The sequence below is a fragment of the Megalobrama amblycephala genome, linkage group LG16 (genome assembly GCF_018812025.1).
Source record: "Megalobrama amblycephala isolate DHTTF-2021 linkage group LG16, ASM1881202v1, whole genome shotgun sequence".
NCBI classification, from domain to species: Eukaryota; Metazoa; Chordata; class Actinopteri; order Cypriniformes; family Xenocyprididae; genus Megalobrama; species Megalobrama amblycephala.
The window spans coordinates 33,367,994-33,382,264 of NC_063059.1; the positions used below are offsets into that span (position 1 = coordinate 33,367,994).

Here is a 14,271-nt window from a genome sequence, read left to right on the forward strand (position 1 = left end):
GATAATTGTGATTGTAACTCAGATCATCGTTCTGAGAGAAAACAAGAAAGTGAAAAATGTTTTTTTGCCTTTTCTACGTGTAAAAACACCAAGGGAAGCAGGTCGAGGAGATGACGAGAAGACGCCGGATGGCAAATATATTATTAATTGCACTGATTAAACCCACTGCTTATCACTCAATAAAAGAATGGCATTGCTAAGTGTTTTTGAACGTTTTGATTTCGTTTGGTTTAATAATTAACATTACCTTTGCAAGTCTGACTCTCACTGCGCTCGTGAATTAGCAGAACTTGACGGGGACATTCAAATGCTTAACAAGAAAAACGCTTCATGTGACAAACAAACAATTCTGTACATATTTATTAAAGCATACTGTGTGGAGATACGCAAATGAGCCCAAAATATGAACGCAACACGTTTATATCTTAAATGGTTTCCTCTCGTGTCCTCTCAAGAAAAGGCTTAATGCACTTAGACTGATATTAAAGACACCAAATTCTATTGACAAATAAAGCACATGCAGAAAAACGGATGAGACCAAAATATAAACTTTCAGTATCACTTAAAATGCAAGCATTTTATACATTTTCTTCATAACGGTTTTATAAAGGTAGGAAATTGCTTAGTGTGGTTGTCATTTGTTAAAATAAATATAAAAATACAGTGTCTTTGTGTCCGTCTGTCCGCTGAATTTGACCCATAATCTCTGATTCTCCTCATCTGTGATCATGGAAAAGGGGAATTACAATGACAAGTTGTATGCTTACTCAATATGCTTGTTTAAGCACCATTTAAACGTTTCCAACAAATAAATGAATCGACTTTCTCAGTGTGTTGATCACATAGATTTATTTGAATATTCATATGAAGCAGCGGTGAGCGTCCAGCGTGCGACACAGTAAACAGATCAACATTGTAAACGAAATTCTACAAAACTTCAGTGAAAAAAATAAATAAAATGATCATACGATGCGATAAAATAGCTATTCTATTAAAAAATATTCTGCAGGTGCATTTGAAATGTTTTAACTAATCATCTTGTGAATGTCATTTCAGTTCTACTTTCTGAGTATGAATTATCATATGCAGTAAAAGACAACAATACTCAAGCACTGTAAAAGGTTTTACCACAAACTCAACTGACTGACTTCTCTTCTGTATGATTTCAGTCTCTTCAGACCTTACTGTACATGATTTATGAGCTTCTACAACTTTTGACCTCCTAACTGAACTCCTTTCCACAAACTGATCATAGAAATAAAAACAGTATAAATGAAAATGGTAAGACTTTACAATAAGGTCTCATTTATTAACATTAATGTATTAACCAACATCAACTAACAATGAGCAATATATGTGCTACAGTATTTATTCATCTTTGTTTATGTTAGTTAATAAAAATAGTCATTCATTGTTAGTTCATGATAGTTCACAGTGCATTAACTAATGTTAACAAATGAAACCTTATTGTTTGTGCTTAATAAGATTAAGAGAAAACTGTTATTCGTTTTTATGGTAACACTTTACAATAAGTGCAACCATAATCACACTCTCTCAATATTCGAAGTGCAAATAAGACCAAATTTTTCTTTGATACAGAGCTAAGAGATGGTTACAACTACACTGCCCAGTCTAAAATAGCTTTCATATTGAGAGATATTTACATTCATCAGGGAGCCGCTTTCAAAATGCGGGGTATTGAAATCGCATTTGAATGCACGCTCGCGTTTACTTTCACTTTCACGATCGCACGTAACTCTGTAAATATGGAGCTGCGGCGACCGTTATCCAACTGAATTAAATGTTTTTTATTTAAATACAAAGCAAAATGACAGTGGAGGTGTAATGTAAATGTAGCGGTGGCATATTCTTTCCTAATCATCCTAACACTCTGTCATGGCAATATCACGAGACTACTTTTCGCCTCGACGAGAAATCTCGTCACATTTTAGTCTCGCGAGATCTCGTGATACGAGATCTCGTCACACCCCTAGAGTATATATCTGCCACATATGTGCGCCATGAGTAGCGATGGGCACTTTCGAAACACACTTCGCCAAGTTTCGAAACCTTTGTTTCAAATCAGTGATTCGGAGTGTGTAACTGCTAAAGTTACATAATTTCAATAAACAAGGCTTCATAACGTCATAACTGTTTCGAAAATTCTTTTTTTTCTTTTTTCTCTCTAGAAATTTCAATGGATCGCTGCTACTGGCAATCGCTATGAACGCACAAACCATTGTCTGTATATGATTTTTACCTGATCTCAGGTCAATTTTATAAATTTGTAGACATTTAATGACACATTTGTATAATAAAAAGGAAAATTTGAAGTCTGATTAGCTAAGCTCTCCATAAAACAAGCCCAACAATTTAATAAAATATCACATATTATAAAGACACTTTGTATTTAATGGTATTAGATGATTTGTTAATTGCATTTAATAGATTACACCTTCAATAAAACATTTGCAATTGGTTTATAAAAGGTGTTTTTATGCATGTTTGAGATGAGTTTTCACTGCATTTACACTGTTCTGGCCAGCAGGGGTCATTTAGGCATTTATGAAATAGGGGTTATTATTAAAATAGGGGTCTACTGGAAAAAAGATTGGAAACTACTGCCTTTTAGAACGCTGTGTCATGCTTGAGTTGTTGCAAAAAAACACAACATGAGCGCAAAATTCAAACATGTCCATCTAGAGCTGGTTTACATACAAAAACAACAGAAATGCAGTGCAACGGAATGAAGTATAGAGACGTTTTCTCACAGAACACTGGAATAAAAAATAAAAAAACGTAAAACGTACATCTAGCGCATGTTTAAAATGGAAAAAAAAAGCCAAATGTATCGGAGTGGAATGCAAAAACATTCTGTGTGAACGGCCCCTACGGTTACTTGCGTTTAAAAATGTGAGAGGCAAGGAGGTGGAATTAGAATTTTTAGAATGCTGCACTCATGAAGGAGTGAAATATGCAGGACACGAGTGCAACGGTCAAACGCATCCATCTAGTGCATGTTTACTCAGCAAAACAATGGAAATGCAGTGCAGTGGAATGGAACACGTTCTGTGTGAACGACACCTTAGACAGTAGACAGCAAGGCAGCTCACTAGGTTTGGAACAGAGCTTATGACTGTCAGAAAACAGAAAATAAAGTATTTACAGATGTATTTACCTTGATGCTGCGAAGAAACTCGTGACCTGGTAACCGAAGCTAGCGTAGTAGGCATGTTCCATGATCGCCATCAGCTGAATACAGTTATAACCTGTGTGCGTGACAATAAAGAGAGCAGTGATTATTAGCAGATCTTTGCCGTCATTTCCCATGCTGTTCCAAACTCATATGACTTTCTTTCTTTAGTGGAAAATTAGATATTCTGAAGTGAGCTGAACTCACAGATCAAATCAGTGTCTTATGAGACCAGTTCTTTTGAATGAAGCGGTTGGTCCAATTCTCAACTCCAGTGACTCCAAGGTACAGTGAAATTTCAGTCTTTTCATTACACAAAGCTATCATATGGCTTCGGAAGATATGTGATATAATGTATGAGCGATCTGGAAAACTTTTTAGTGTGCTTTTTGGTGTTTTTATTTTTTGTCATTTTTGGAGCTTAACTCACTAAGAAATATAAAACACCACTAGGGATGTAAAATTACATAAAAAAAAATAATAAAAGTCGGCGCCGATAGCCTAGTGGTTAGACATATGGCACAAATGTGTTCACGGCGATCTAAGTTCAATTCCTGTCTCGAGGTCCTTTGCCGATCCTGCCCCCCTCTCTCTGTCCAATGCTTTTCTGTCTGCTCTCTACTGTCCTCTCTGAATAAAGGCACAAAAGGCCCATAAATATAACTTTAAAAAAAAACCTGATAAACATTGTGATTGTAATTTTTTTAAAGCTCCATGTTTGCTCTGCTTCTTTGAAAAAAAAAAAAAAATTACTTTGTGATTATATATCAATATGACAACAACAATAATATTAAAAAACAATATAAAAACAATGAAATAATAATATAATAAAATAAATTATTGAATATAAATATTAACAAAATAAGAAATAATATCATGGTTTTGCTTGTTTTGTTTGCAAAAAATAACTTAAATTAGGGCTGCAAATGTTATTTTATATCAATATGACAACAACAACAATAATATTAAAAAACAATATAAAAACAATGAAATAATTATATAAATATAATAAAATAAATAACTGAATAAAAATATTAAACAAATTAATAAATAATAACTTATTTTTGCTTGTTTTGTTTGCAAAAAATAACTTAAAAATAAAGGCTGCAAATGTTATTATATATCAATATGACAACAACAACAACAACAATATTAAAAACAATATAAAAACAATGAAATAATAATATAAATATAATAAAATAAATAACTGAATAAAAATATTAAACAAATTAATAAATAACATTGTTTTGCTTGTTTTGTTTGCAAAAAATAACAAATTAGGGCTGCAAATGTTATTAAATATCATTATGACAACAACAACATCAATAATATTAAAAAACAATATAAAAACAATGAAATAATAATATAAATATAATAAAATAAATTACTGAATAAAAAATATTAAACAAAATATAAGTATTAACAAAATAAGAAATAATATCATTGTAATATTTTAACATTTAATTAAATCACAGTCTTTAAATCACAATAATATAATACAATAATATAATATCTAATATTTTATTCAACAGAAGAAAGAAATTGTGGATATTTAATGGCATGAGGATGAGTAAATGACAGACTTCCTTCCTTGCTTTAAGGAAGCTTCAACTCTTTTAAGATGTTACATGCATGTTAAAAACTGACACCGCAAACTTTTAGTTATGACTCTTAGCCACAGCTTTCATGCAAAATAAACACGTGGGAGCGAAAAAAGTACAAACTGTGCTGTTACTGAACTGTCCCTATGGCAGTGTGTTCGAAACGCCCACACAGAGTACGATGGCTTCACATAATTTCTAAACATCTGCTTTTGTTAACGAGTGGATATTATAAAACAGTCAAATAAAAAAAGTAACTTGTCAAGGCCACACAAAACCCTGACATGACAACACTACTCAGGTCAGTCTCAAGCAACTACAACAAACACTAAAGTACAGTGGCAACCTTCAAACCCAACAAAACACCTTCCCTCTTCCCACCCTGCAGCTCTGACCAGTAAGCGTCCACTACAGAATTCAGGTCTTTTATGTGAACACAAAGGGGCCACCGGGACGAACCGCCAGAATGACTCATCGGGTCACATGCAAGTCTTATCAGCCTGGATCAGCCACAGAACCAGCATTTCGTTCCCCCATGCAAGCTGTAGCTGCACTGACAGGGCTTTGAAACTGTATGGGAAGGACTCAAGAGGGAAATCCAGGCTTGTCTCACATTGTTTTTCTGAGCAGATTGGTTTATTTATTTATCTAGCTATCTTCAACGCCCTGCTTCAGAGAAAGTTTGGATTTTTGATGAGGTGTGACAGCACCAGGGGCTCGTCTCACCGATGATGCGTGAGTGTACGAGCACCAACACACGCGCACACAGAGCGCTTTTCAAAGCTTTTTGGATGCCAGAACCACAGTTGTCTAGGGAAATGCAAACCGGTTACCACAAAAAAATGAGAACTCCAGGGAACGACAGACACAGTACGACAAACATTCTGGTTTAGTGCATGGACATATGCATGAATTATTCTATCATAATATTTGTTATTGCAAATGGCATTGTAAGACTTTTCGTGGGAAGACGGTCATTTTCAATGTAAACAAGCTTGCACACATACTTCTGTTTTGCCTACGAGCAAAAAAAAAAAAAAAAAAAAAAAAAAAAAAGATTTTTATATTTTCTGAGGAAAACAACAGTGGTACAGCCAGGCACCATGCTGAAGTTGGCCTGAAAGTTTTCAATGATTTCCATGTCTCCAAGATGCCACAACTAAGATATTTCTATGAAATCATTGCGCCTACATAGGGGCCTCTGTGGCTCTCTTTCGAGATCAGTCTACATTGTCCAAAATAGTCCATCCCATGTTTCTATGATTTTCTAGTTCTGAAAGTTATATTCTAAAGTTGAAATTTTGATTTAACGAGGTCAACGCCAACCCAATTCCATGCAATTAAATTCAAACCAAAAATCTATTTTAAAACCGTAAAAAGAATGTCTAAGAAAAGTGCCTTGGAACACGCAGCTTTATTCACTTCAAATGAAACAGGAAGACAGGGCGGGACATATCTAGAAGCTCCTCCCTTTTTCCCCCCAAAATAGCCAACAGTGATCTCGGAGCGTGCATCAAACTGCCAAAGTCATGTGATTTCAGTAAACGAGGCTTCGTTACGTCATAAGTGTTTTGAAATTTCAATAGTTCATGTGACTTTGGCAGTTTGATACGCGATCTGAACCACTGATTCGAAACAAAAGATCCGTAAAGCTTCGAAGCTTCATGAAGCAGTGTTTTGAAATCGCCCATCACTAGATATGTTGAATAAAGTCGTTATTTTGTTTTTTTAGTGCACAAAAAGTATTCTCGTCGCTTCATAACATTAAAGTTGAATCACTGTAGTTTTAAATATGTTTTTAGTAGCTTTCTGGACATCTGAATGTGTTAATTATCTTGCCGTCAATGCAGGCCTCACTGAGCCATTGGATTTTATCATAAAATTATCTTAATTTGTGTTCCGAAGATGAACAAAGGTCTTCCGGGTGTAGAACGACATGAGGGTGAGTAATTAGACATTATTTTAATTTTGGTTGAACTAACCCTTTAATAATTCATCCATGTACATCTTTTTTTTTTTAAATGCATGTGTCATTATCCTCCCTCTTGCAGTGACATCACTTCTCTACAATGACACATTTACTGACGTGAGGGCGGGACAACCTGTCACTCACATGAGATCGACCAATAGCAAACCACAACCATCCAATCAATCCTTGATGGACAAAATCAAGTCCGCCCTACTCTTTTTTTTTTTTTTTTTTTTTTTTTTTTTTCTTGTTCGAGAAGTCATTTCACTCTGATATGTGTCACAATAAGGAAGAAAAGGCTATCGCAACTTCCATTTCATGACAACTTTTACGGTGTATTCACACTTATATTTGAGTTTGCTTGGACCAAAACAACAACAACAACAACAAAAATATATATATAGTCCTGGTCCGCTTAGCGTTCACATTGGCATTTTTAATACCAAACCTAAAAATACCGGACCTAAAGTCATAGAGATACGTTCACAACCTGATTGGTCAGGTTTTATGACGTATATTTCATGACGGAACTTCCCGAACATCCAAAACAATGCTGTGTGCTGACATCACATCCTGTTTGTTTACATGTCTTTGGTCCATGCTGCATTCATACTTCATTCGAACTGCAGCAGTGGTTGTTTGGAAGCGGACTGAGACCAATCTTTTCAGCAGTCTCGGTCTGCTTGTTTGGTGCGCACCAGGGTTCAGATGGCAGCATTCACACCTAATCAAATGAACCGCACTAACAGAGCAATCGCACCAGGGTTCATAATCGAACCAAACATGCCAACAGTGAGAGTCTCCATTTTCCACTTTCATTTTACAGAAAAGTGTGACCAGAACATTTTCCACAGAAGAAACACAGAACTTTTAATTTTGGGAAAACTATCTTTGTAACTGTTATCTGACCCCAATCACTAAACCACAGGCTTCTGAACCTCATCTTCTGTGTCTGGTGGATACTTGAAAATACCCCCCTGCATCTCCAAAACACATCGCCGCACTCGAACACACCTCACTCCAACCCTCATCCACGACAGCACTAATGAACACTCCACATGGCGACTAAAGCCAGTAAACAGGGTGTTGACCTACAGAAAGGGGCTTGGTTGAGAGAACAGCCTCCCCAGAACATTGGCACCAGGGCCAGTGGCTCATCATCAGTGCGGCAGGTCTGTCGGGTTAAGCACCACTGCAGCTCGGATACTTTGTGATGAAGGAGGAATGTTGGCAGGTAGAACATAACCCCTCTCTGGGCTAAAAATAATGTTTGTATCCTTACAAAAAAGTACTCTAATGGTACCATGGTGCAGTGAAGTACTGGATGGTATTTTGATATATATTTATTGCACAAAAATGATCACAATATTCATTTAGCACATTGCCTTAATAGATATTTTCAAAGAATACCATGGTCTTGGTACATTTCCAAAAAACAAAACAAAACAAAAAACATGGTAATCATGTACCATGGTACTTCAGTACTTCTTTGTAATGCACCAAATGTATGAAGTTCTTTACAGACTTGCTACTGACAAAGTCCATTGTGCTTTATGTTAGCAGTGAAAAATGAAAGTGTCTCTTTTAAGAGAGCATAAGCATAACATTGTGGTAATTATCTTCCCCGTCTGAATTGTCAAATGTCTTCTTTTCATTTTAAGAGTTTAGCTAAAACAATGATTTGAGGGAAGAATGGTATTAAAGCGTGTGCCAAATTCTAAATTGAAAGTTGAAAAATGTTTAACATTTTGTTTCAAAAGGACACAGAGAAATGTTATAAATGTATAAATGTTGAATCGGTCAAGTGACGCATACAGATAAAATAATTAGTTTCAATGTTATGTTTAAAGCAATTGTAAAAGAAACGTTAATGTCAAATACGCTAATTAATGTAAGGCAACAAATGAAATGAAACGTAACAAAAAAAAAAAAAAAAAAAAATAAAAATAAAAACAGAACCCAAAACAAAATAAAACGATAAAATAAATAACATAAAACCAATGCAAAAAAACAAAAACAGAACCCAAAACAAAAATAAAACGATAAAATAAATAACATAAAACCAATGGAAACAAAACAAAAAACAGAAACTAAACATCACAACACACACAAAAAAACTAAAACAAATAAAACAACAGACATACAATCTGTTTGAAAATAATAGTGAGGATTAATTAACTTTGAACTCGAGTCAATATAGTACAGCCTCTCATTATCTCAACAGTTTTGTGTCAACGAAGCAGACTCTTACCAAGATCTTTGATCCTGGGCAGCACGTTGTGTGTAAAGTTGCTGTAGGATGCCACTTTGCCCTCAGGAGATGCGATGCCAACGTGGGACTCGTATATCCGTAAGCTCCTGGGCTTCTGTGGACGAGGATGCTTGTGCTGGCACAGAAACAGCAGGGAAATATCTCTGGAACAATTCTTCATCCAAATTAACATCACAGTATGAAACAAGTACATGCCAATACAACTAGATAAGATGGATAAGATGGAGCCGCTGAACAGAGCTGACAGTAGCTAATTTGGAGAATCTCGTCGTATCATGACTTATGACTGGAGGACATTAACAAGCATATATAATTCATAGTCTGAGGGGATGATGTTCACAGTCTTGACTTGACATTAAAGCAAAATTGCAGTAAGTAGAAACCAATTAAATGACTTTTTCTTCATCAAACTACTTTTTGACAGTTTGCTTTGCTTGGAAACTTTCACACTCTAAAAAATGCTGGGTGGTTTCAACAAATTTGGGTAAAAAAAAAAAAAATGGATAAACCCAACTGTTAGGTTAAATTTTCAGCTTTTTTATATTTTTATTTTGTGGCGGAAACAAGGTTTCATACTTTTCTTACTGGCTCATCCAAATAAAAAATGCATTACATGTATATATACACACAGTTATCCTTAAAGGGGCTATATGTACGAATTTTCGTGTATTAATCACATTTTTTATTGCAAGTATGAACAGCTTGTAACGTAACTTAAAAAACTAGACCTTCCCCGACTTCCTATGGTGTTTATCAAAGTCTGTAGACTGATTTTATGTAAAGTACTCATTTTTGCCAGGAAAATCAAAAGCATGTGATGTTTACGCGCACTGTCTTCCGTTCATGACACATGAAGCTAATGCATATACAATGTTCAGGATAATGCCGAAAGAACCACTGTATACTGTAACGTCAATGTGTCATGCAAAGAAAAGGGATTAATTCAAACTATAGTCTCACATAGCCAGATATATATAGTTTATAGTCTCAAATATACTCAAACTATCATAAGTGTAATTTTATTTACCTCATCTTTTTGTTGCGTTTATTTTATTATTGAGAGGAAAGTGTGCAGCACATATTTATGTATTCATCGCTCTCAGCAGCATGGATGGCACCAGGTTATTTGTTAACAGTATATCGCTGAAAAGATATTTACAGCTTATTTTTTACCTCTAAGAAAAAAGCGAAAACAACTTCGCTGTGTGTATTCTAGGGACTTGAATTACGTTCAGTCTCTTGTACGTTACGTGTGCATGAGCATGAGCAATAAGTTGCTGGCTGCAGTTCACTTAACGGCCACCGGTGTCGCTAATAACAAGGGTTTCTGAATTCTACATATAGCCCCTTTAGATAGAAAGGTTGAAGTTGAGAACTCATGATAAGAAAATTACAAAATTAAAGGCTGTGGCACACCGGTGCTGGGGGAAATAATCACTTACAATGTAAGGTTGAGGAGGGTCCCAATGTACCCAATCATAGATGACGGACTTCTCATGCTGGGTCACATACTTTGCCCAAGGTGAGATTCGGTAGAGCCGCTCACCTGCTCTGGTGTGAACGACCACCTGGGAAGAGAGACAAATGAGGGATGTAACGGCAAGGGCACACAGAGAGGGTCAGGACGTGGGCACAAGCAAAGGGTGCTGGGAAATGCAGGTAAGAGAAAATGTGTTTACAGCTGCCAGAGAGCAGGGATAAAGGGCCAATCTCATGGAGAAAGGTCACACGGTACAAGCAAAGAGGACGTTTGAGTGGAGTCTGACCGCTGGAGGTGAAAGAGGTTTTGTGCAGAAAAAAAATTCTGAATTTATTGCATCGAGAAAAACTTGTGGCAACAAGCAGCTTCTGAATGGTTTATGATTATTTTTAAAAGGGAAAACTGCATGGTTATCGATTTGATAACCAATTTGATTTAATAACCATGGAAAATCAAAGTGTGGTAATAAACATGCAGCGTTCTGGTAAACACATTTGTGTTTACTTATATTTTTAGCTTGGCACTAGCTTTACAGGCATATACTGTACATACAAACTTGAAAGAGTAACATGAATAATAGATCAAACGCTTTCCGTTTTTGCCAATATGCCCTAGATTATAACTATAGACTATAGACAGAGAGAGCAGAAAAGATTACGTGGGAACTGATGTTTATGTCAGTGTTTAAAGCAACAGCTCACTCATAAATGAAAACTATGACAATTTTCTCAGTCATGTTTTTGTCCAAACCTCTATGACTTTTGTAAGAACACAAAATGAGATGTTTAGCAGAACGTCTAGGCTGTTCTTTTCCATACAATAAAAGTGAATGGGCACTGGGGCTGTCAAGCCACTAAAATGATAAAAAAGCATGATATATATATATATATATATATATATATATATATATATATATATATATATATATATATATATATATATATATATATATATATATATATGATTCACTGCGTGGAAGAAAAATAAATAAAAACAGTGACATGGGTTTGGAATGTCATGTGAGAGAATTTTTATTTTTGACCTTTCAGTGTCACTGAAGTGATGTGTAATCATGTCCAAATATGTTTATTATGCTACACTGTGTTTTCCTCACAGAGAAGATTTCTAGGGCTGTCTGAAATAAAGCTATTAGCCAGCACAAAACCATTGATCAGAAACGGAAAGGGTAATTTAATCCTTTGTGTACTATTGGCAGTGTTATTTATAGGCTGAAGCAAAACTATTCATTCGCAGATATTAAAAACTCATCACATGTCCCAGATTAGACTACAGAAGCAATCCTTTCTAAAGGGCATTCGACGGCAGCGTGTGATTTTAATGTCAGAGTGTGTTTTTCCATTGATCTGTACAGTTGTAGATTGGTCACAAGAGGGGGCGGCACAGGATTTATAGACGCCAGGAACGTGTGCCATTCAGAATTGAAAACGGTTTATAAAAACCAATGTAATGAAATGTAATGTAATGTAATATATGGCTGCAAGTGTGATATTGCATCAATAATTGCAGTCAATAAATAAGAAACAACAACAAGTTGTCTTTAAAAACCCTTTTTTGTGTAGAACTACTTCCACCATAGATTCAAATATCAAGTTGACAGTTTAACAGTTGTGACCAAGCCTCCATTACTAATTCTAAAACGTCACTTTTTTGAGATAGTAACAAAGGAACGTTGAGTCGCTTCATTGAAGCTAATTGTATTTTGTTATGGTATTATTAGAGAGATATTGACTAAACGAGTGTATTACCTGCATCTGATATAGCATTCATTCTTCATAATATTATATGTATTATAAAAAATCTGTTTGAATGTCTGCTGAGGAAAGCGATATCTTTGTCCTTTTAAAAGTTAAGGGGATTTCCCATTACAGCGCTAAAACAAATTCCTTGTTTACAACCAGTGCCTTTCAATTTACTACTCACTCACTCATAAAGAGAGTATTTGCCGCCATCTAATGGCTTAATAATTTAACTTTCACTGAAGTCCATATCACAATCACTAACGGAACTTTTCTCAATACCAATTATGACATATTATTTATATAAAATAGACCTAACATTTATTGAATATTATTTAAATTAACAACAATAGCCATTATAAAAGACAATAGGAAATAAACACAAGCAAACAATTCAGTGAACATACAAAGACAGCACCTGGAGGTCACATATTTGAGGTCTAAATAACTAGATTCTCACCTTAAAAAAACTCTAAAGACATTCCGTGACGCAACAACAGTAGTATTTGTAAAAAAATATGGTGGATTTGCTTGATCGCCATGACAGTCGTTGCAAACGGAATGATACAAATGGTGAAACGGTTGCAGTGCTGATACTGGGGGAAAATTGCATGGTTGGAAAAGGCTCTCAGCCAATCAGATTTGAGAACCAGAATGAACTGTTGTATATAATATAATATAAAAATATATTACAATTGACCCTTCGCAAAGACCTGCCCCCCTTACTGTTGCTTTGTCCGACAATCCATGACGCCGTCACTTCACACAGAGTGAAAAAAACACGTCGACAGACAAGACAGAGCACATTACTTATGATATTAAAGGTGCCCTAGATTATGTTTTTAAAAGATGTAATATAAGTCTAAGGTGTCCCCTGAATGTGTCTGTGAAGTTTCAGCTCAAAATACCCCATAGATTTTTTTTTATTAATTTTTTTAACTGTCTATTTTGGGGCATCATTATAAACGCACCGATTTATGCTGTGGCCCCTTTAAATCCCGTGCTCTCCGCCCACAGAGCTCGCGCTTGCCTTAAACAGTGCCGTAACAAAGTTCACACAGCTAATATAACCCTCAAAATGGATCTTTACAAAGTGTTCGTCATGCATGCGGCATGCATGCGTCGGATTATGTGAGTATTGTATACTGTTATATTGTTTACATTGATTCTGAATGAGTTTGAGGCTATGCTGCGTGGCTAAAGCTAACATTACACACTGTTGGAGAGATTTATAAAGAATGAAGTTGTGTTTATGCATTATACAGACTGCAAGTGTTTAAAAATGAAAATAACGACGGCTCTTGTCTCCGTGAATACAGTAAGAAACGATGGTAACTTTAAACACATTTAACAGTACATTAGCAACATGCTAATGAAACATTTAGAAAGACAATTTACAAATATCACTAAAAATATCATGATATCATGGATCATGTCAGTTATTATTGCTCCATCTGCCATTTTTCGCTGTTGTTCTTGCTTGCTTACCTAGTCTGATGATTCAGATGTTGATCCAGACGTTTTGCCCTTGTCTAATGCCTTTCATAATGATAATGTTGGAAACGTGGGCTGGCATATGCAAATTACATTACATATTAATGATCCTGACTGTTACGTAACAGTCGGTGTTATGTTGAGATTCGCCTGTTTTTTGGAGGTCTTTTAAACAAATGAGATTTATATAAGAAGGAGGAAACAATGGAGTTTGAAACTCACTGCATGTCATTTCCATGTACTGAACTCTTGTTATTTAACTATGCCAAGATAAATTCAATTTTTCATTCGAGGGCACCTTTAAACAAAGTCCCAGCTTTCAAATTGTGTCATTTTTAAAGAAATTCGAACAATAAAAAACGCTTTGTGGCTCTTTAAAGTGTCGTGACAGATCGGTATAGTGCCTCAGCTCAAGCGGCTCGTAAACCGATCATCTCTTCCAACTAGTTCATTTATAGCATCAAATAAACATGAATGAACATCAGAAGGAATGTTGTTTTGAACA

The 14,271-nt window shown here is 35.4% G+C and overlaps 1 protein-coding gene across 2 annotated transcripts in view; it reads right to left on the reverse strand.

The window, feature by feature from the left end:
- gbe1b (glucan (1,4-alpha-), branching enzyme 1b) overlaps positions 1-14,271 on the reverse strand; it is a 168,834-nt gene that overhangs the window by 120,241 nt on the left and 34,322 nt on the right. For both annotated transcript variants that reach the window (XM_048161402.1, XM_048161403.1), the window contains exons 4-6: positions 10,478-10,603; positions 9,015-9,150; positions 3,179-3,269 (exon numbers count right to left, since the gene is read on the reverse strand). In XM_048161402.1, coding sequence (XP_048017359.1) covers positions 3,179-3,269; positions 9,015-9,150; positions 10,478-10,603 — 353 coding nt within the window. The remainder of the gene's footprint in view (positions 1-3,178; positions 3,270-9,014; positions 9,151-10,477; positions 10,604-14,271) is intronic.